General features: G+C 42.1%; 2 protein-coding genes, 2 long non-coding RNA genes and 3 other non-coding genes across 10 annotated transcripts; 4 read left to right on the top strand and 3 right to left on the bottom strand.

Moving 5' to 3' along the window:
- Positions 1-1,033: 1,033 nt before the first annotated feature.
- On the top strand, positions 1,034-2,746 carry LOC112568846. Its single transcript, XR_003100211.1, has 2 exons — positions 1,034-1,190; positions 2,160-2,746. It is a non-coding gene; the product is annotated as an uncharacterized LOC112568846 (long non-coding RNA).
- A 1,655-nt stretch (positions 2,747-4,401) lies between these two features.
- LOC112568841 lies at positions 4,402-6,105 on the top strand. Its single transcript, XR_003100210.1, has 2 exons — positions 4,402-4,598; positions 5,146-6,105. It is a non-coding gene; the product is annotated as an uncharacterized LOC112568841 (long non-coding RNA).
- A 647-nt stretch (positions 6,106-6,752) lies between these two features.
- LOC112568676 (zinc metalloproteinase nas-13-like) lies at positions 6,753-19,750 on the bottom strand. 3 transcript variants are annotated; one of them, XM_025246099.1, is made up of 11 exons: positions 19,539-19,750; positions 19,246-19,321; positions 12,894-12,996; positions 12,158-12,267; positions 10,940-11,060; positions 10,318-10,384; positions 9,411-9,614; positions 8,935-9,064; positions 8,504-8,650; positions 8,081-8,191; positions 6,753-7,805 (listed from the first exon to the last, which is right to left on the bottom strand). In XM_025246099.1, exons 1-11 carry the CDS (start codon positions 19,569-19,571, stop codon positions 7,372-7,374), a joined length of 1,536 nt encoding a protein of 511 aa, XP_025101884.1. In that variant the 5' UTR covers positions 19,572-19,750; the 3' UTR covers positions 6,753-7,371. The 3 variants fall into 3 exon arrangements, with proteins under 3 accessions (XP_025101884.1, XP_025101893.1, XP_025101901.1); XM_025246108.1 differs by lacking the exons at positions 19,246-19,321; positions 19,539-19,750 and adding exons at positions 13,165-13,193; positions 16,012-16,109; XM_025246116.1 differs by lacking the exons at positions 19,246-19,321; positions 19,539-19,750 and adding an exon at positions 13,118-13,136.
- On the bottom strand, positions 11,161-11,233 carry Trnav-cac. Its single transcript has one exon. It is a non-coding gene; the product is annotated as a tRNA-Val (tRNA).
- Positions 11,847-11,919, bottom strand: Trnav-aac. The gene has a single exon. It is a non-coding gene; the product is annotated as a tRNA-Val (tRNA).
- LOC112568794 lies at positions 12,242-18,278 on the top strand. Of its 2 annotated transcripts, none has more exons than XM_025246279.1 (3): positions 12,242-12,320; positions 17,439-17,502; positions 17,758-18,278. In XM_025246279.1, the coding sequence occupies exons 1-3, from the start codon at positions 12,279-12,281 to the stop codon at positions 18,204-18,206; spliced, it is 555 nt and encodes a 184-aa protein (XP_025102064.1). In that variant the 5' UTR covers positions 12,242-12,278; the 3' UTR covers positions 18,207-18,278. The 2 variants fall into 2 exon arrangements, with proteins under 2 accessions (XP_025102064.1, XP_025102071.1); XM_025246286.1 differs by lacking the exon at positions 12,242-12,320 and adding an exon at positions 16,162-16,355.
- A 1,519-nt stretch (positions 19,751-21,269) lies between the features above and the next one.
- On the top strand, positions 21,270-21,342 carry Trnav-aac. Its single transcript has one exon. It is a non-coding gene; the product is annotated as a tRNA-Val (tRNA).
- The last annotated feature ends 150 nt before the right edge of the window (positions 21,343-21,492 follow it).

Raw genomic sequence — 21,492 nt, 5'->3', positions numbered from 1 at the left:
CTCATATTCAGTCGACCCTTGACTGCACCTCCACCCTCTGGTACTCTGCAAGTGGGAGGTTCCATAAAACCTCTAGCAACTGTTGAAATGCGAGAAATTCAGTAGTTTTACTAAAACCAAAAACACAGTCAAATGATTTCACCTCTTTGTGCGTCCTTTCCCTAACCAACAGACTAAAATTCAACAAATGTATTTTCATTTATAAAATACTTACTGGTATACTGTCTCCCAGACTAACTTTCCTATTTTCCTACAATAACACTAGAACTTCTTTGAACTTAATATTCCTATTCCTTGAGTAGACCTTCTTAAAATCAAGTCTGAGAGATACTTCCCGACTCTAGGACCATTGTAAATATCTGTTCTAACCACTAGTTTTGTACATATTCATCTTGCGCTCTCTTTTGATGACATATTTTATGATTACTATTTATTTTTTTTAGTAATTCGTTAACTACTTTGCTTATTCTTCCTTCACAAAGGGCGAGGTGAATAAAAGCATGTTTTGATTACTCTACCACCATTTGTAATATAGAATTGACTTTCTCCTTTTCATTTATTAAATTTTCTTTCATTTAAAAAAATCTCCTTGCCCTTTGCTGAGATTAAATGATATAATATTATCGCTTTATTATTGCTTTCTTATATTAGCCGGATCTGCATACTTAGTGGGTTAACAAAGCAAAGCACGTGTGGACTGATATTTGAATGTTGATCATTAACTTTTTTACGGTCATTTTTATGTATGTCTTTAAATTGAACTATTCAAGATCCAGAGTCTTGAAACAAATCATTCATATAGATAGAGAGAGACGGGAGAAGGAAAGGTGGAGGGTAGGAAGACAAGGAACGGGACAAAGAAAAAAATATTGTGGACCCCAGCAGGCTGCTTCCTGCGAACTTTGCATTTTTCAGAAAAATCGTTTTTTAGCTGGTGTGGTCTCTCTTTACCTCCCTCTCTCTCCCTCTCTTCCTCCTCGGCGCCAAACGCGTGTTCGGCAGCCATTGGTTAACAGCGATGAATGAAGCAGGTAGCTGAGTCATAGGAGGTGTGTATAAAGGAGGAGGTCACAAGGGTAGTCATGCGTCTCGCCGGGTGACTGGGAGAGAGTTCACATCTCACATCATACAACACCCTACCACTGTCCACTGGGTTACATAGGCACTCGTCTACACGCTTGTTTTACAAGGTAAGATTATTTCAATTTATTAATGACTCAAAGATTTTTCAACTTGAGGACGCACTTAATAAATTACATACTTTTCAACTAAACTATTTGAGATGAAAGCAAATTTTAAAAATTGTTTTGCGCAAGAGACTTTGGGGGATGAATGTTTGAATGTGCTTTAAGCTGTGTATTGTGAGTAGAGTGATCACGAGACAGGTTGTAAAGACTGTGGTAACATTTCAATCTTGTATTGGTACTGTTTTATGGTTTGTGCCTGACATGAACAATGTCCATTTTTGTAACCGGTTTTCGATACTTGAGTGGAAAAAAATCATCGGTCACGTTTCTACTCCATATTTACCTCTTACGATGCTGTCACTTATTTCGTGTGGCTTAAAACTTTGCTTTCTTATATTTGCTATAGAAGCGATTTTAATCTGTTTCGTGCCTTCTTTGGAAAGTGTTTTGTAGACTTAATAGTGTTGGAAGTTAGTCACCCAATCTCAACTACCCGTTGTTGTGGGTTTTTCATCTACCACCAGCTATCAGCTTAGCTGGTGTAGTAGTTACAACAGACTATCCGTCAGGTTTAAATTAAATGACACTAACCATGAAAAGACATATTTGTTTGCGAATGAAAGTAAAGGAGGTCTATTATTGAATTCTTCTTTGAATATTATAATTAGATGACAGGGTTTTTGATAATGTGTCTGTACTGCAGACAAAAATAGACTGTATGAGGAAGAGAGAGAAAGAGAGAAATAGAAAGAGAGAAATAGAAAGAGAGAGAGAGAGAAAAAGAGGGAGAAAGAAAGAGAGAGTGAGAGAAAGTGAGAAAGCGAACGAGCGAGAGCGAGAGAAAGAAAGAGAGAAAACAGAGAAAGAAAAAGAAAGAGAAGGAGGGAGCGAAAGGGAGAAAGAGAGAAATAAAGAGAGAAAAGAAGAGAAAGAAAGAAAGAGACATAATTTCAAATCACTATCTTTTTCCAGAAAATGAATTCCCAGAAAGTGTCTACCGATTTTTTAGAGTACCTGATCGTGATGAAGCTCGCGATACGGGTGGGCTCTACGGTCGACCTGCAGAACCGACAGTCTCAGTACTGTCGTGAAAATCCTCAAGTATACAATCATCGCTGGATGCTGTATGCGGACACCCAGAACATGAAGTGGCAAGAAACCAGGCTGCTCCAGAAATGCCAACAATTCGGGGCATGCCCTGAAAATGATCAACATGTCAGCAACAATACGGAAGCTCCAGGATATGTTTATGTCATCCTGTAAACTCCGTGTCTTACCAATGGCGCTGATAAACGACTCTTAGCTTTTCTTCGTTCACTGTAACATGGAATCCGACACGATTACAAAACTTGTAAACAATATCCTGGATATCTATAAATAATTCTTAAATAAGTAGATTCCTACTAAATGTGTAACTTTTGTGCACACAGTAAACACTCAGAATAAGACTTCATCTGTCATTTGTCTTTCTTTGTACTCAGCGTATTTCAAGCCTAAAAAATAATGAAGTTAAAACCATTGTTGCATCAAATTCTGGAAATAAACTTCATGAAACAGTCCTATTTTGCCTAGTTTTAGAGAATGAGTAAAGAAATGAGTGAGAGGGACCCGAACTTAAACTCGTTCATTGACATCTGTACGACATCACCCTCATGGTGATGTGATGTGAAAAAAAAAAAAAAAAAAGAGAAAACAAAGAAAGAAAGAGTATTGTGTGTGTTGTGTGTGTATTGTATGTGTGTGTGAGTTGTGTGTGTGTATTGTATGTGTGTGGATTGTGTGTGTTCGGGTGTGAGTTGTGTGTGTGTATTGTATGTGTGTGTGGGTTGTGTGTGTGTGTGTATGGGAGGGGGTTGTGTGTGTATTGTATGTGTGTGTATTGTATGTGTGTGTGGTCGGCTGTGTGTGTGTATTGCATGTATGTGTGTGTTGTATGTGTGTGTGTGGGAGGGGTTGTGTGTGTGTATTGCATGTGTGTGTATTGTATGTGTGTGTGTGTGTGGGTTGTGTGTGTTTGGGTGTGATTTGTCTGTGTGTGTGGGTTGTGTGTGTGTGTGTGTGTGGGGGGGGGGTTGTGTGTGTAATGTGTGTGTGTGTGTTGGGGAGGGATGGAGGTATTTGGGGGTTTGTTTATCAACAGCTCAGGTAGTAGTCAACCCTCTGCCCTCTTCATGATATCAACCCCAGTGTCAGGGAGTAGGGTGCAACCCTACTAACCCCAAGGCACCAGCTTCTCCTCCTCGAGGAAAATGTTGTCAGCTGCAGTTGCCGTGTTATTAATTAACAGGGCTTCTGCTTACGCAAAAAATTGCGAACAGTACGCATTAAAAGTTTGGAGGACTCCTTCAATTGTCGTCAATGGGGTCCCCTTCAAATTTGGGCGAAGAACAGTGACCCCTTAAAAATCTGAAGAAGGGGTCCCTGGGACCCCAAAGAATTTAGCCTTACTAGAAGCCTTGAATTAATTAACACGTGACTCATCCTGTTATCAATTGACACCTAACGGCTGTGATGCTCAAACAGCCCCAGTGAAGTGTTACAGACAACACTTATCGATGAGAGAATGTAACCTTTAGACGGGTGAGACAGCAGACGATGACTGCACAAAAACACACATACATAATTATCATCTACCCATTCTACCGGATTCAGACAGCTACACATGCACCAGAGTAGAAAACCGCACACAATAACACAAACACTTGCCATTCACACTTTTTTCAATTTTGAACTCGTTATTTTAATTAGCCTGATCTGCATACTTAGTGGATTAACAAAGCAAAGGACGTGTGGACTGATATTTGAATGTTGATCATTAACTTTTTACGGTTATCTTTATGTATGTCTTAAATTGAACTATTCAAGATCCATAGCCTTGAAACAAATCATTCATATAGATAGGGAGAGAGGAGAATGAAAGATGGGGGGTAGGAAGACAAAGAGCGGGACAAAGAAAAAAATAGTGTGTAGCTCAGCAGGCTGCTTCCCTAGAACTGTGCGTTTCTCAGAAAAATGGTTTTTAGCTGGTGTGGGCTCTCTCTCCCTCTCTCATGCAGAAAGGAAAGTGTCGAGCTTCTTGCTATTTACTGGTCTTTTCTCAGAAAAATCGTTTTCTAGCTGGCGAGCGCTCCTTCTCCCTCTCTCTCTCACAGAAAGGAAAGTGTCGAGGCTGCTTTCTATTAACCAATCATTTCTCAGTAAACATCGAATCATGAGAAAGAGGGCGTGGCTTCTGAGGAACGGGGAGACCCGGAGGATGGTGTGACGAGCTCTACAGTCGGGTATCGTGAGGTCCACAGACTTGACTGACGGCTGTCAGGCTTTAAAAGCCAGAGACACACCTGGCAGCCACAGAGGGAGGCTACCTACAGCTCAACTCATATCAACAATACAGTCCAGTCGCAAGGAAAGGTAAGGACGGTTTACAGTCCAAGTACTCTTCATTCACTGGTGTGTGATGTCCGTCTCCTACTCTCATTTTAACACATTAACAATATGTGATGCAGAGTTCAGCTTTTCTGGAAAAGAAGGGTTGAAATGCCATGAAAACAAATAATCATTTGCATTCATATTATCGCTGTTACATGCATTACATGTGTATTTCTCTACATGCCTTCCTGTCCCCACTCTCTACATTCACACACACACACAAACACACAGCTCTCTGTGTCCTTTGTTGACAGATGACAAGGATTATTGTAAATAAACGCCACACGTGCCAGTCTGCATTTCTGTGGATCTGGTGGGTTAGTGGGTCTGTTTGTGATCAGGAAACTTCGGACAAACAATCTATTTTTATTTCCAATCGCACCAGCTAAATAATATTTGTAATATTCCTTTAAGGAATCTTAAGTGTGTGTATGTGTGTATGGATGTGCTATGTATATATAGGCGTGTGTGTACTATTTTGTGTGATTGTTCGCGAGATGAGATAATTTATACAACTCGTCCTCCACAGTCTGTAACAAGTGAGAACCATGAGGACACAACAACGAACTCAAGCCCAGCTCCACAAGATGATGGCGAGGAACACTCTGCTCCGTGTGGGCGCCACCAACGATGTGGGCAGACGGTGTGGGGAGTACAAATATGAGAGCTCCCACGCCTACCACAGCGGCCGCACCATGTACTTCGCGCCCACCACCAACATGAAGATGGCGGAGGACCGTTTGCTGACGCGCGCTGACGCCGCCGGGTGTTCCCGCAACGACCACACCGCCAGCAACGCCCAGAGTCAGCAGGGCTTTGTTTACGTCATCCGCTAACCCCGGAGGTTAGGGGCAGCCCAGCTACCTGGGGTCTATTTATGTACATGACATCATGACAGGACGCTTTGCCCTTCTGATTTGACATCAGCAATATAACTCAAGGAATGATAATAATAACAACAATGATAATACAGTAACCGAACTGTGATCGTAAAATTTAACGTTTATCGACTTTACATACCAGAAATTGTTAAGTGAGTAGAGAAAAAGAGATTTTCTATTTTTCTTATTTCTTATTGTCTTTTCCCATTCTTCTTTGTCGTTTTTTTTAAATAGATACCCTCCTAAGTTCGAAGTTCAGACAACCATGGAGACACGTGCAGTAGTAAGCTACTCACTGATGTTTATGAGATGATGTTTACACCTGACATTAAGTCTACAGACGTTTGGTGTTGTCCATTACAGACATAGTTAATAAGAACTATTGTTACTATGCTTTCTGTGATTATTTCAGTATTATTTCGTCATCTTGTCCCTAAAGATGTCGCATATTTCGGGTTATTAGTTTTGTACTTTCATCTTTATAGTTAACTAGGACCAGACTGTAAGTGAATACATACAAAATATGACAGCCACAGTATTGAAAAAATTGTTCTTTCTAAAGTGAACCTGTTTATGAATGGCATTACATAAACTCACATCCCAAATGATTTGCTTTACGTTTTTGTATTTAGCTATAGCTATATATATATAACTGTGTGTAAATGCCTGTATGAGTATGTATGCCTGCCCTTGTGAGCAAAAGAAAAATTTCTGTCTTGGGTATCCTCGACAGACAATAATGTCTGATTTGATTTGATTTGATTTTGATTGTAGTACAACGGCCAAACGTACAATATCCAGAAAAAGAGCAACATTGTGTGTGTGTGTTACATGAGTGTGGTGTGTGTTACCTGTGTGTAAGATGTGTGTGAGATGTGTGCTACATGTGTGTAAGATGTGTGTTACCTGTGTGTAAGATGTGTGTTACCTGTGTGTAAGATGTGTGTAAGATGTGTGTTACATGTGTGTAAGATGTGTGTTACCTGTGGGTAAGATGTGTGTTACCTGTGGGTAAGATGTGTGTTACCTGTGGGTAAGATGTGTGTGAGATGTGTGTTACATGTGTATGAGATGTGTGTTACATGTGTATGAGATGTGTGATACATGCGAATAAGGTTTAACCAGTATGAAGAAGATACTCGGTTGACTGTCTTGAAAGAATCAAGCAGAGGTCACGGCTGTGACCCTAGTTACACACAAGCATACATGTCAAACCCAGTCTTAGTCATGCAGAAACACAGTCCAACGCACCACGTGACAGAACTTGTGTTTTTTAATGAGCCAAGACACAGATTACAAAAGAGGAACATGGCATTCATATGTACATGTAAGAGTTCAGGTCTTAATCATTATTAAATCCGCTGACCTGCCAGCCAGAACTCCATTTACATACAGGCACGCACTTACATTGGATTGTCCTAAACATGGCAGATTTCTGTGATTGTTGTCCACGCGCGCACACAGCATTTCTTTTGATGTCACCCAATAATACATAGGACAGCCTGAATTATTTCTGTTCACAAAATATTTTTCTTTTTTCAAATTTGCCTTTAAATTTACACTAAAATTAAGTTGTTTTCAAACAGGTACGTGTGAGATGCTTTTAAAAACCCAGATTTTTAATATAAAGCATGCCAACAAAATTTGATTAAATAAGCGACAAACAATATTATTGTAAAATAGTTCTGAATATAAAATACACACTGCACACCTGTAAAACATTTGGTATAGAGGACAGACATAAGTGTAGACAAATGGAGGTCAAAATTAATTTTTTATGCTGGTTACACTTTCTTAACATTACGACAGGTTCACAAAAATTGTTGTAAGAATGCGAACATTAGAGTATCAGAGCTTTTGTCAGTCAGTCTCCATTATCCAGTGCATGCGTTACACGACCTCGCGCAGTAAAGCCTCATGTAGCGCGGATTGGAGGTGCACTCCCCTAGTTGAGCCCAGGTGGCGCAGTTGCCGCTGGTGTCCTGGTCCTGACAGGCGGACAACCGAGAGGACACCGGTCCACACACCTGGCAGGACAGCTTGCAGTGCGACAGCATGTAGTTGGGGTTGCGAGTGCACTCCCCTTGTCTAGCCCAGGCGGCGCAATTACCGGAAGTGTCCAGGTCCTGACAGGCTGGCGGCGGCGGCGCCGTGGAGGATCCTGTGCACACGCTGCAGGACCTCTTGCAGTACACCAACATGTAGTCGGGGTTCACGACACACTCCCCCTGAGAGGCCCACACGCCGCAGCTCCCGGATGTGTCAAGGTCCTGGCACTGGGGGAGGCCAGTCTTGTTTTGAGACGATCCTGTACATCAGTAGTAGATAGTAGTCTCCCTTGTGCTCATGATTTGCACTCACTTGATTTTACTCTCTGTCAAGTTCGCGCAAGAATACACAACTCCCCCCTTCTCTCTCTCACACACACATATGTTTTGAGGAGGACAAGAAAAGACTAGACTGTCAGTCGTCTGATATTTATCTGTGCTGTTACTTTCATCGGTCCTTGCTTCTATTATCTGATCCAGTTCATTTGTCAGCTTTGTCAGAGCTATCGCTATTTCTGTTGATGTTGTGGTTTACCTGCGCACTTGTTGCAGGACTTCTTGCAGTACGGCAGCATGTAGTCGGGGTTCTTCTCGCACTCCCCAGCGGCGGCCCACGAGGCGCACTGCTTGTTGCGGTCGACACACGCTGCAACAAAAATTTCTACAAATGGGAATTCATTTCCACACATGTACAGTAGAAACAGAAAATATTTATTCCAATAAACCTATATCTTCCGATCCAAGTACTTTTTTTTACAATAAAATAGATTGTAGAACAAAAAAACAATAGCCAAGACTCTGTTTCTACTGGGGGTCGAACCGAAGACCTTCCACATGTGAAACGGACCTGAGTACCCTACGGCAAATAGTGTTGTGAGTGGTCCTCAGGTTTACTAAATAACATGGACATTGACTAGCGTGTCACTCAATACCATGCTGTAGAGGAATGAAATCCTACCGGTGACCTCGCCCACTCCAGGACCAGTGCCGGTGCCGCCAGTCCCGTTGCACAGTTTGTAGGGCGAGCCGGGACACCAGCACCTGCAGTCCTTGCCCACAAAGCCCTCACCTGGACAGTCGGTGTCCCGCCTGGTGCAGTTGGGGGCTACAGGGTTCAAGACATGAGAACAGAGGAGTGGTTCGTTAGTGCTAGTCTCACCAGTGGGAATGTTGGAGAAGTGTGTGCGTGTACATAATTTAAGTGACAGGATTTTATTCTCAATTCTAAATGACAGGATTTGACACCAAAGTGCATGTTTCCATACACACCAGTCGATGTGCTATGTCAGGATATTATCTCAAATTCCTGTTATTTAAAAGAACCATTAAAAATCTTGTTTAAAAATCTGTACGTGTGTGTTGCGTGTGCGTCTGTTGGTGTGTGCCTACCCTTGACGCACGGGTACATTTTGTTCATGTTCTTGATGTCCCGGAAACTCAGTCCGTTCTGGTTGCCGATGATGTCCTGGTACTGCACGTCGCTGGTTTTGATGGTGATGCCGCCGTTGATGGAGAATGCCTGGCAGGCGGAAATACATTAGTGGCATTAGTGTGTCTGTACTATTTACATTAGTGGCATTAGTGTGTCTCTGTACTATTTACATTAGTGGCAATAGTGTGTCTGTACTATTTACATTAGTGGCATTAGTGTGTCTCTGTACTATTTACATTAGTGGCATTAGTGTGTCTCTGTACTCTTTTCTGCAGTTTTATTCTTTAAGGTTTTATTATGATGTTGAAATGGTTTTCTCTCTGTGTTACTTCATTCCTCTCTCTCTCTCATGCTCGCTGTAGTTCTCTGTCAGCGAGTTTGTATGCGAGTGTTTGTGAGTTTGTGTGTGTGCGTCCAGTCACCGGTCACTCACTGTCTTGCCGTAGTGCATGATGCTGTAGTAGTCGTAGGGGATGTTGTAGTTCTCGATGACAGTCCACGTATACTTCTGGAAGTTGAAGTACATGCTGGGCGAGATGTTGCCGCGGACGACAGTCACGTAGGTGTCACGGTCGGGCCTCGTCTGCTCGTGGTTCAAACCCAGCGCGTGGCCCACCTCGTGGATGACGATCTTCTTCTGCAACCACGTGACCACAGAGTAACGTATGTCGATAGACAATCACAAGACACATAACCTAAACCTAGAGCTAAGCAGTCTCAGGAAAAACAAAAATGCTATTTGGAGGGAGAGAGAGAAAGGAGGAAGGGAGGAAGCGAGAAACACGAGAAGAGAAGGAGTGAAAATGGAGAGAAATGTATTGCATGTCTGTGTGTGTGTGTGCGCGCGCGTGCTGTATTTCTCTGTGCTGAAAAAAACAATATTTTTCAAGTTGACACGTGCTTTTTTTCTCATGAACACGAAGATGGAGATATGCTGGCATTAGAGCTGACACACAACTCTCCGACCAAGTATGTGACACACCGTGGCACAAGGTTCAGCCATCTAATTATGCTAAGTTATGCTAATTAAGCTGTTATGCTAATTATGCTAAGTTATGCTAATTCTGTCCTCATGTTGTCCAATATGTCCCAGTACAAATCGTGCCTGTAGTTCTGCATGTCACGTGGTGTACTGTGAGACACCGAGATGCAATTAGTTGGCGCTGACATCAGGAATGTGATAACTGCTCTCATTAGCTTGTGGAGCGGCTGACACGCTGTCGTCTGCTGATTGGATGATGACGTCACGAGCTGAAGGAGACAACACCAGGGTGGGTGGGTGAGTGTGTGGGTGGGTGAGTGTGTGGGTAGGTGTATGGGAGGGAGAGAGGGAGACTCACCACACGGCATCCAGCAGCCAGACCCACTTCCTGTGTGCCGCCAACCATCCCCACGCGCGAGTAGCAGCTGTTGAAACACGAGCGTACATTTTATATACATTCATGACGAGGTTGATGGAAGAATACAGGCAGACAGACGAACGTAATGACCATATTCTTGTTAGCTTTATCTATCGCTTCTTTTTCAAAATAAACAAAAAGTTAGGAGACAAACAAACAAACAATCCCCGAAAGATTGAGCTGCTGGAGATATGAAAGAAAGAAAAAAGAATGAGCGAGTGAAAACACAAATAAAGAAAGAAATAACAAAATAAAGAAAATGTAGGTAGGTCAACTAAATATACACTTATATGTTTATAAACTAAATTTGTGATCGGTCAGGCGATCAATCGCTTAAAATAATTCTGAAGTTGGTGATGCTTCAGTGGTGAAGGAAGATGCACACTGGGTGGGTGAGCAAACTCCAGGTTGACTGTGAACGATGTTCACATTCTTGCCTCCTCGGTATCACTGCCCCCTCCCACCCTCTTACCCTCCTGTTTCCTACACCACTGTGATTGAGTCTCAACATCACTAAGAGAATTCCAAGACTTTTTCCCCGCTCCCCCACTTCCTCACTCACCCTCCCCCGTTCTCAAAGCGAAGTCTGTTCCTGTCGCTGGCACTGGCGCGCCGAAAGGTGAGACAGGTGTAGCGGCTCCAGTCCCGCAGCGCCTCGTCTATCTGAGACACCTCACCTGGGGCTGTGTAGACAAGCAACAATCTGCTGTTGTTACAAACACAGCAACAATCTGCTGTTGTCTCAAATAAAAGTGAATCCAACATTAGGCAAAAGAGCACATGTGTTTCCGCTGGGGTTTGAACCCAGGACCTTCCGCGTGTGAAGCAGACGTGATAACCACTACACTACGGAAACCTCTCTCGTGAAGATGGCTGTTCTTGAGTTTACTACGACCGCCTGTCATGGCAGCAAGCACAAAGCAATTATTCTTAGGTGTTCTCTTGCTATTACTATTACAGATGACGACGACGACGACGACGACGACGACGATGATGATGTCATTATCTCTCTATGGCTAAATAATTATGACACCGGTTATGTGGAGCTAATAGACCTAAATTGCATTTCTGATTATTTCCATGCAGACGATTGCTAATTGCTGGTTATGTAATTATGACAACACTGTAGCCTATGTTAGAGCGCCATTAGCGCCATTAGCAAGAGGTTGTGGGAAGGGCAGAATGAAAATTCTTGTAATCAAGAGCTTATTTAATTTTGGTTGCATCGTTGTTGTATTACTTCTTTTCGCTTCATCGACGAGTGCTCGGTTCTCTTAGAGCTCAAGATTATCAACATACAACCTACAATGTTTTCTGTTTTCCTTGGACCTTCACATATTTTGGGGTTGCTCGGTAGCAATCGACTGTGTGGCCCTCCTGATTTCACTAAGTAAATGAATTTCTATTGGTCTTCATATGTGAATATTCATCCAACCCCTGCAAATAAAAATAAAATGAAAAAAAAAATATGTTTCCGCTGGGGCTCGAACCCAGGACCTTCCGCGTGTTAGGCGGATGTGATAACCACTACACTACGGAAACACTTTGCGAGCCCAGCGCTGCCCTGTGGTTATTAATCACAATCAGTAGCCCTAAACTCAGTTGTAGGTTGAGGCTGAAGTGTCCCAGTTACATTAACAAATGTCCGATGTCTGTCAGTTTGCTCTCTTATCTAACATGCAGTGCAAAAGAAAGATGGAGGAACAACGTGGGACTGCATGAAAGGCGATGAAGTGATGTGACCTGTGGAGGAGACTGACTGAGTGCAAGCAGCACTTACAGAAGGTGTAGGGGGCGATCTCGTAGGGCACCACCCGGTCAGTCCAGCGCCGTCCACCCGCCCCCTCCTTGATCGCCTCCCGCTTGCCTGACCCTGAACTTGCAGCGGCGCTGTTCACATAATGACAGTGAACACTGTACAGCTCTCACCTCACCCACTGCAGGTATTCGTGTACTATACATGCTTTGTCTACACTCTCTACACGACACAAACTGACACTAGATTAAATATGTATTTGAACATTTTAATTAATACTATCCACACGATATTACTGCCCTTACTGTATGGAACCTACATTGCACAAAGTGAAGAGTAGATGACACTAATTAATTAACACAGTGGACAGTGTGCTGCATGAAAATACTACACACGTGTTAATAAACTCCGCTGTCGACTGTCCATCTTCCATCACACAAAATGTTTTCAGTAGACATTGCCGTTTACAGTACATTGTTATGTAGACAATACATAGCTAGTATCGCAGACATTGGCTAGTACATTAAATGTTCTCTATATACAGTTATTGTATCAGAACATACGGGTACTATTCAGTGCGTCTATTATCGTCTACAGATAGACGGCTGGGACAGAGACCCTATACATCTTGTAACAATCCTGAATTATGATCGATCCGTTGTTTATACTTACATGGCGCTCTGAATGGCGTTCCAGTGTTTATTGTTTATACTTACATGGCGCTCTGAATAGCGTTCCAGTGTTTATTGTTTATACTTACATGGCGCTCTGAATGGCGTTCCACTGTTCGCGGCTGTACAGCATGTCCATCTCTACTTTGACGTCACCGTTGCCCACGTCGTAGAAAAACTCGAACTCGCGACCTGACAGCAACACGTGACATGATAATTACATGACTTCGCACCCTAAAGCTCATCACATGCTGCGTGCGTTAAAAAGATATCCTTTAGTGTGTGTGTGTGAATAGAAAGTGTGTATTCATACCTTAATTAAATAAACACCAATTAAGATTGTACTTAAGATAAATTTACAGAAACTATTGGACTAAGATGTGCGCAGGCAGGCCCGGTTCTACCTATTAGGCGAACTAGGCAACTGCCTAGGGCGCAGCGACCGAGGGGGGCGGAAAAAATGGCCTGCTGTTTTTTTGGTTTTTTTTTTAAGATGAATAATTTTATGGAAAAATATCATTTTAACAAAATGAAATTAGCAGGACACTTTTCCTCTGCTTGTAGACTGATCACCATGCTAGTTTCTCAGTACATGTATGACAGGAAAACCCCATTATCGCATTATCCCAGGGCGCACCTGCAGTGACCACAGCTAACCGGCAGGCAAGTAGAGGGGGGGGAGAGGGGCGGGGAAGGGCGCTGAGAGGGGCGGCGTTGGTGGAAGGCAAAGGAAGGCAAAGGACCAAAGGTGAAAGGCACCTTTTCCTCAGCTTGTAGGTTGACTTCACCACGAGTTTGCCAGTTCATGTAGTGATGTAGTACAGCAAAACCCATTATTACAGGGCGCACTTGAAGTGACCAGCTAACCAGCGGGGAAGAAGAGGGCGGAGGGCGCGGAGGATAGACAGCGGAGGGGCGGGTTGGTGGATGGGACTCAGTGCGGACCCCTACGATGGAGTGGACCACATTCCACTAATACCAACCTCACCTTTCTTTCTTTTATCCTACTTTAGAAGAGGTTCCACACTTATGCATTGAAAACACTGCAGGTGAGATCAGGGACAGCAACACTGACTTGAATTTGCTACGCGAATTTCTCTTTGGTTATGACAACAGTTTTACGCTCAGTATTGTTTACACTTACGAACTTTCAACCCGAAGGAACTTAGCTAATGTCACGAACGCGTTCTTAGTTAATAAGAGTATTAAAGTCTTTAGCAGACAAACATCAAGGTAGAGCCATTTGAAGTTTATAGCATATCTATTTACTGACACTGATGGCCTATAGTCTTGTACTTACTGTTGTGACTCATGGTCGTGAATATTTAACTTTCTTATTAATTATTAAATTTCTGTTCAATTGGTGTATTACGCTTAATTTAGTTGCCAAATTGTAATGTTTATCTTTATTATCTAAAGTGCATCTGTTTGTCTACAGTTGAAATTGATAGCTTGTTGTTATGCTCCATTGACAGAATATTTGAAATTGGTTATTAAGAGATAATGCGTATTAAGACCTACAGTCTATATACTGTATACTTCTCTTGTTTTCAACAAACCCTATGCTGGACACCACGCAGTGTTGATCCCTGGACTGTGTTTGGGGAGCTGACACCATGATTTACAACTTTGCATTGTTAGTGTCCAGAAGACTCTCTCTTGACAGACTCTCTCATTGCCCGCCCACCTGTGACTCGCTGTGAGGTGTGACTTTGGATGGGAACAATATAGCTGCTATCAGGGTGGTCTAGATGCTGGAAGCTGTGATAGCTTGAGTTTTAGACCACACAGCAAAATAAGACCAGAGTAAGGTGCTACACATTTCTTGTCTCCATCAGTGTGCACTCCATAAAACCTTTTACACGAGTGTTTGAAATCCCCTACTCATAAGTGTAGGTCTGATTTAGGAGGCATGCAAGTATCCATATGTGTATGATGCTAGCCTGCAATTGAAAAACAGACGTACTTTTTCTTGACAAAAAGTAGTTCTTACTTATAAGTTATTAATCAAATCTGACGGAAAATTCTCGAAAAAGATTTAATTTTAATAAGCCATTCTTTGACACTTCTGGGTTCTAACGCCTCTGGTCGTAATGAGTTCTTGTAGAAAACCGCTTTTCTACTATTTTTAAGCAGCAAGCATGTAGTCAGTTGGGTTTTACTTCTTAGTTCGTCTGTAAGATGAGAAAGAAGAGAACGATTGAAAGGACTTGCCGATGGAGGTGCTATAGGTGGACAGGCCCACAGGTAGCGATAAATCTGTCACAGTTAATGACCAGTCGGATCAGATTAGAAGACTGGACAAAGGTGGTGCGATGTTACTTGATAGTTGTCCGTGAGAGGAGAAAGAGAGAAGAGAGAAAGTGGGGTGGCTTAGTGGAGAAGGGTAGAGATAAATCTCTACCACTTTAAAGACAGTCAGATCACATTACCAGGGCTGGACAGCCGAGACTGAGGAAAGAGGTAGTTTGAACTTTGAACTTAAAACCCACTGGACGATGTGAAAACCTCACTTGTCTGAGCGACTGCAGACATCTCGTGCTGCTGTTTGAATTGACTTTGTAATCGTCTGTTCGGGTGCTTGGAGCTATCATCCTTCCACAGCTGAGTCAGTAAAGGTTGTGAACTGCATTTAGCCATGCAAGACTGAACAGTGCTGCTGTCTACAGCCACTTCATGAGAGTTTGTACAGATAAGTTCGCATGAATTTTATACACTGTGACATAGCTGTATATATTTTATTAACACGATTTATGTCTTTCTTTACATTAATTTAATTTCCTTATTTCTTATGGTGCTTATTTTGATTGTGTGGATGCAACGGGTTGCGATAGCGGTGGTGTCACTTTTTGCAAAACTTTTCATTGATCAAACGGGTCCGTGACAGTCTTGTGGTCTTTAGCACATCACAAGCGAGTTGAGTTCTGAGACAGACCGCCGCAATCATTACTGGTGATACTTAAGCCTAGCTTTCTTTGAAATTTCTGATAAAAATAGAATTAAACGTATATTTATTCCAATACGAGTACGAGATCTGTAATGTCAGTGACTCATAGAGTCATTTTGACATGGGGAGGGGGGGATATATACATAGCGGTAAATAAATGATATAACATGGTTCACTTTTTGTGAGGTGGGGGAGGGGGGGCGCAGAATTTTTCTTTCGCCTAGGGCGCAACACAGCCTAGCGCCGGCCCTGTGCGCAGGTCCGGCTGCCTCGCTCAGTCCCCCTAGTGCGGACTAGACACTGCTATACCCGACTAGTCTCGCCATCCGGTTGCACTGCTAGCAGCTACCCATGTCCGAGCTAGTAGTCACGGACTGTTGGTTTTACAAAAACTTTCACTGGCTTCCACAACGAAACGAACTTTTGTACAGGGGAGATCACTCTTATGTACAAAATGGCTGACCCAGCACGTGTGAGAAAGTCGAGTCGCTCAAAATCCGAAGAATGTTCTTTGACAGAGGCAGTTGCTTCAAATCAGATGTTGCTCCTATGAACATTTAGCTCAATGGACACCAAGAGAGAAAAGCAGGCGATGAAAGATGTGGTGAGTATGATATCTGCTCAATCGTCGGCTGAGCGATCGTTGGATGAACTGAATAAATGTTTAAGAATTTTTTTTGCCTGTAAACAACCGCAAAGGTAACATAATAGTTATTTGGTTATGTGAAATCAATCTGAAAAGTAAAGTATCCCTCTGGCTGACACTGATAATTGTTTTATTATTCTCAAGTGAAGAAGAAATGGAAAGACTTTATTTGTATCTTAGCCCCCTCACCCAAAAAAAAAAAAAATGCCCACAGCAAAAAAATATCCCTGTACATGAGGAGGTCCACAACCCCAGATCGCAGAATTGATTACGTTAAGTAATCCTAGATGTGTTTGGAATTAATAATCAAATTTTCAATGATATTGAACTGGGGTAGTGGTGGGGGAAAAACCTTTCAGATGGAGGGAAGTTAAATTTTCTTTCTCTTCCATCACATCAGTTACTAAAAAAAAATATTTAAACACTCTGTTAAAACTACCATACTTCTTCTGCCTGTTTATTATTCAGCTTGTCAGTTATAGGTCCTAATAGTTGAATATGTATTAGATCATGTCATTATTAGTCAGCATTCATTTATTGGTTGGTGCATAGTGTGCGATATGTCTGTTATGCTGCATGGTACCAAAATTCTAACGTTAAAAAGCTTATATCTTTAGTTAAAAAAAACACAGAAAAAAAGGTGCAAGAACTACAAATCGCAAGAGACTTTTGGAATAAAAGGATGTGGATACACTTTACTCTTTCAGCACCTGCTGGGGACAGGAAGGTAGTAGGTGGAAATCATTCTTCCTTCAAAAAGCTCCTAGCAGAAAATATTGTGTGCATATAGAGAGTGCACCTTGCAGTTAATTTGTAATTTAAGTTTATATTTGTAGGTATGAATGTTGTATGGAAGACAGTGCTATAAAAAATGGAGAAACAAAGCCAGTCCTAATTGGGTGAGTTGGCTTGTTTCAGCTATATTTTGGACAAATAAAGAAAGAATTGCGTTTACAACAACTTCTGCTTTTTTTCATGGTTTTTTTTTTTATTATTATTTTCACTCAAATCGCATTATTTAATTAGTTCTGTTTGTTTCAGGTAATGGTGGTAGAACAAGATTATGATGACTCTGGGGTTTTGGAAGAGCTGGGAAATGCACAATGTAAGTAGTTTATATTATAGTTGCCTGTCACTCAGGAATAATGGATATGTGTTGGAGAACATGGTGACATTAAAGTACATTTCTAAGCAATTGATTTACAAATAATCCACATGCATAAGGCCATGCACATATTTTTTTACAAAAGACTTTAACATAAAAATGTTGCAAAGTCAACAAAGACTTGTAACAAATTTACCAGCAATGACAATGAAAAATTGACTTCTATACATTATATACTTTTTATTTGATGTGTAGGCTCAAATCCTCCAGCAATATCAACTACAGCTGTTAAGGCACAGATGCAACCACCCCAAGGACAGAATGACATGACATCTTCTGATGAGAAAACAACTGGCCAGTGCAGCACACCACTACTGACTTCTCAGTCAAAAAAAAGGTGTTACAAGCGGACTATATGTACATATGACACAGTGGACATAGCAAGACAAAACAGAAAAAAAGAAAGACTATGTATAGAAGAAGAACAAATCAAAGCAAAAACAGAGAAAATTAAGGCAGACATAGCAAGACAAACCATTGAAAAAGAAAATCTGTGTATGAAATTAGAAATAATTAAGGCAGAAGTGCAAACGACGAAAAAAAATTGTGAAATCCTAGATCTGATAAAAGAGGTCTTCCTCTTGGAAAAAGAGGTCCTCCTCTTGAAAAAGAAAAATTTGGAAAAGCAGTTGAAAGATATGTGATTTATGTGTTGGAATGTGTATAAAATTAATTTTTCATGTTTTTGTAATCATTAAAAGTGAATTTTTGCTGTAGGCTAGGTGTTGGTTTTCATTCTGGTCAACTGCATGGCAAGCATATCAGGGATGTAATGTTACTGCTCTCTCTCCCACCTATTTAGTGGGCTCTGGTCTATTCAATACAAGTTCTTCTTCTCTCTCTCTCTCTTTGCTTTATTCAGGTGATAACGAAAAAAGTTCAGTTGAAAAGGTGAATCCAGGAACAAACGCATTATTGTAATTCATTTAATTGGTATATCGAGCTTTATAAAAATGACAACATGAAGTGTTTTTCATTATGCAATCTTGTGAAGTACATTTGCCAATACCGTGCTTAGCACTGTTGAATATCTATGACAGGGAAGCACTACCATCTGAACCGAGTTCAACAGCAAATTTCCCCAGTCGGCCTGTCGGGGTTGGGGACCAGTGACTCATTAGAGGGTTGGGGAAGGTAAGGCAGCGATGGAGGGGAGACGGACATGGTACTCACATAAAGCTGGCCCCGAGAAAAGTAAGATCTCTAACACCTCACTTCCCAACGACTTGAAAAACGTCAAAGTGAAAATATTTGCTGGAATGAACTTTCCCCATGTGGGCTTAGTGCATGGATATTTATTACAAAGAATTAGTAATTTGTAAAAATACAGCGTAAAAATTTAAGACGCCACTAACAAAGTCATCAAGGTGAATAAAAACTTATTATTTCTGAATCGCTTTCGTTCTTCGTCTCCACCCCTCACACCTTCCCCACTACCGAAACCATGGATTGGTGTTGAGCGGTCCAGGGGAAGTAATTCAGTATTGAACATTAAAAGCTGCCTTCGGGATTGCCGCCCCTGGGAGATTGGACGCTGGACGGCTGCCTCGAGTAGTACCTCAAGCACATTTCCTCCACTTCCCTCCCTATCATGTCGAGGTATCTGCTTCAGGTTCACTACATCACAGGGTGGATTAGCAGACTAACACCTAGTTACTAGCACACTAACACCTAGTTACTTACTAGAATTAGCAGCTTCGGCTATGATGGAGTCAATAGTTGTGGCAGAGGTAAGTGAGCTGAGCTCGACCACTGTAGCCTGAGAATAATCGAACAGAAAAATACAAACATTTTAAAACTAATGTATTTAATTATCATCTTCCTTGATACTCCCCAATTATCAATTCTGTATTACTTTTCATCAACGATAAAATTAGTGGATTAAATCATCATGTTCGAACCTCTTTTTCCTGTTTGCCAACCTGCTTGATACATGTTTCTGGGTTTAAACTGTGCTCACCTGTTTGAATACTCACCGTTATTAATAGAAAGACGCACAAAGCAGCCATTACTGTTCTTGATATCCTTATGAACTGTATCAGCAACTCATCAACTGTCAGCAAAACAACAGCGTCGACCCCCACGCAACGACAGAGACAACGACACGAACACCGTCCTCACCCTGCCGTTGACTGACGGCTCTGGCACCGGCGCCTCGTTCTCACCAGACCTCAATTCCACAAGACTTGTCTTTCAGCCGCCAGAAATTAATTCATTGGAGCTCAATCATTTCCTCACCTCACACGTGTACTTAACTCTGTTCTTTCTGGCACCAGAGTTAATGCTGTGCACTTTGGCACGTGTGGAAATGTCATGTTAATTGACAGTTAGTGATTTGGATCAATCGTCAACAGCGTCTAATAATTATGTATGAAGGAATTTGTTAATGAGAAGAGATATCAATGATTACAAAGGATGGGACTGGCTATTACTTATAATTAGAGAAGGGAAGAAAATGTTACCTCATTTGGAGGTAGCCTCCGGCAAAATATCAGGTCAGGACGACTACCTAGGGTGACATGGAGGGTCTGTGTGGTGCCGGGCTTTGCTGATGCCAAGTGCTGTAATTGCCGTTGGTCAAATCATTACCACAGGTGAACGCTGAGGGCACCTTAAATGGAATTATTTCTGGTGGCCAGAAATAGGTTTTCTGGGTGAGAACAAAGAGATGGAGTCCGCATAGGTCATCCAGACAGGCTTTTCAACAATTAGTGCAGGCGTTTGATTTATCCACAATGCACTGGGCCACTCAAGCACACCCTCCACACACACAGAGCAGAGAGTATGTTGGCATGATCCTCTAATCATGACGAAACGCTGACAAATTCGTCAACAACTCACTAGAACTTGTTTGTTTGTTTGTTTGTTTGTTTGTTTGTTGTTTGTTGTTTGTTCGTTCGTTTCTAGTCTGGTCCACAAGCACTATCCGCGACAGCATGCATGAATGCAAAAGAGAAGAATGTATATTGCTATGATAGTAGCTAATTAACAATTATAACATTCAAGCCGGGTGTAGACACGCTCAAAACAAAACAGTATTTCGTGTGCACGGCAAATAAATAACAATGTTTTACTGATGTGAAAGAGACTCGATGTAAACAATATTATACTATAGTGTTCTAGTCAAGTGAAAATAATAAACTTCTCCCCCCACCTTGCCGCTGTCCCCCCATCCCCACTGTCCAGCTTTAAGCAGCTTTAGTCAGAGACTAAGTGTGGAGCTGGCGGCTAATTGAGTCTCCACCCGACTGTTCATCTTGCTCACGTCTTCCTCCATCTGCATCAGTCAGTGGCGTAGGTAGCTGAGGGGCCTTCACTAGGAGAGTCGGGGGCGAAAAAAATTCGCCAGATATTTCACTGACATGGTAAATCCGATTGGTAAAGAGTAGAACAGAAAGCATTGGCGTAGGGACCGGGGGTGGGAGGAGTGGAGATCAAGGGGGTAGCTACCCCTCAATAAAAGACACTGAGGAGGCAAGAATGTGAACGTCGTTCACTGTCAGCATGACGTTAACCCGCTCCTCCCTCCACCACAGCCGAGCAGCATCCTACGCCACCAGAAAGTACAACAGCAGCCACAATAACGTCGGCAGCAGCGAAAGCAACAACAACAACAACGACGACGACGACGAGGAAACTGGAAAGGGAGTGAAAACAGAGTTGCTGTCTACAGAACACTTCAATAAAACATGCCTGAACCTTCATCCGTTTCCGTAGTGTAGTGGTTATCACATCCGCCTAACACGCGGAAGGTCCTGGGTTCGATACCCAGCGGAAACAAGGTTTTACTTTTCTTATTCTTCTCACTCTTTTTTTAAGTTTTAGTTATCCCCTCTTTTTTATCTTCTCACACACACACGCACGCACATACACACACCCCTCCGATCCTGTGCTATGATATTAATCGCACAATAATATTTATCAAGCGTT

Source organism: Pomacea canaliculata, linkage group LG1 (assembly GCF_003073045.1).
Source record: "Pomacea canaliculata isolate SZHN2017 linkage group LG1, ASM307304v1, whole genome shotgun sequence".
Classification (NCBI taxonomy): domain Eukaryota; kingdom Metazoa; phylum Mollusca; class Gastropoda; order Architaenioglossa; family Ampullariidae; genus Pomacea; species Pomacea canaliculata.
This window is presented reverse-complemented; position numbering and strand designations above follow the sequence as displayed.

What these genes read in the sequence shown, in the direction of transcription:
- LOC112568794 (XM_025246279.1), top strand. Translation starts at nt 12,279, where the DNA reads ATGACAGTGAACACTGTACAGCTCTCACCTCACCCACTGCAG. An exon ending in TCTCACCTCACCCACTGCAG is followed by an intron (nt 12,321 to 17,438) that starts GTATTCGTGTAC and finishes TGTTTGTTTCAG; the next exon opens with GTAATGGTGGTAGAACAAGA. An exon ending in AGAGCTGGGAAATGCACAAT is followed by an intron (nt 17,503 to 17,757) that starts GTAAGTAGTTTA and finishes TTTGATGTGTAG; the next exon opens with GCTCAAATCCTCCAGCAATA.
- LOC112568676 (XM_025246099.1), bottom strand. Translation starts at nt 19,571, where the DNA reads ATGGCTGCTTTGTGCGTCTTTCTATTAATAACG. An exon ending in AGCCGAAGCTGCTAATTCTA is followed by an intron (nt 12,997 to 19,245) that starts GTAAGTAACTAG and finishes TGTTGCTGTCAG; the next exon opens with GTCGCGAGTTCGAGTTTTTC. An exon ending in CGCTTTGAGAACGGGGGAGG is followed by an intron (nt 10,385 to 10,939) that starts GTGAGTGAGGAA and finishes GTGTTTCAACAG; the next exon opens with CTGCTACTCGCGCGTGGGGA.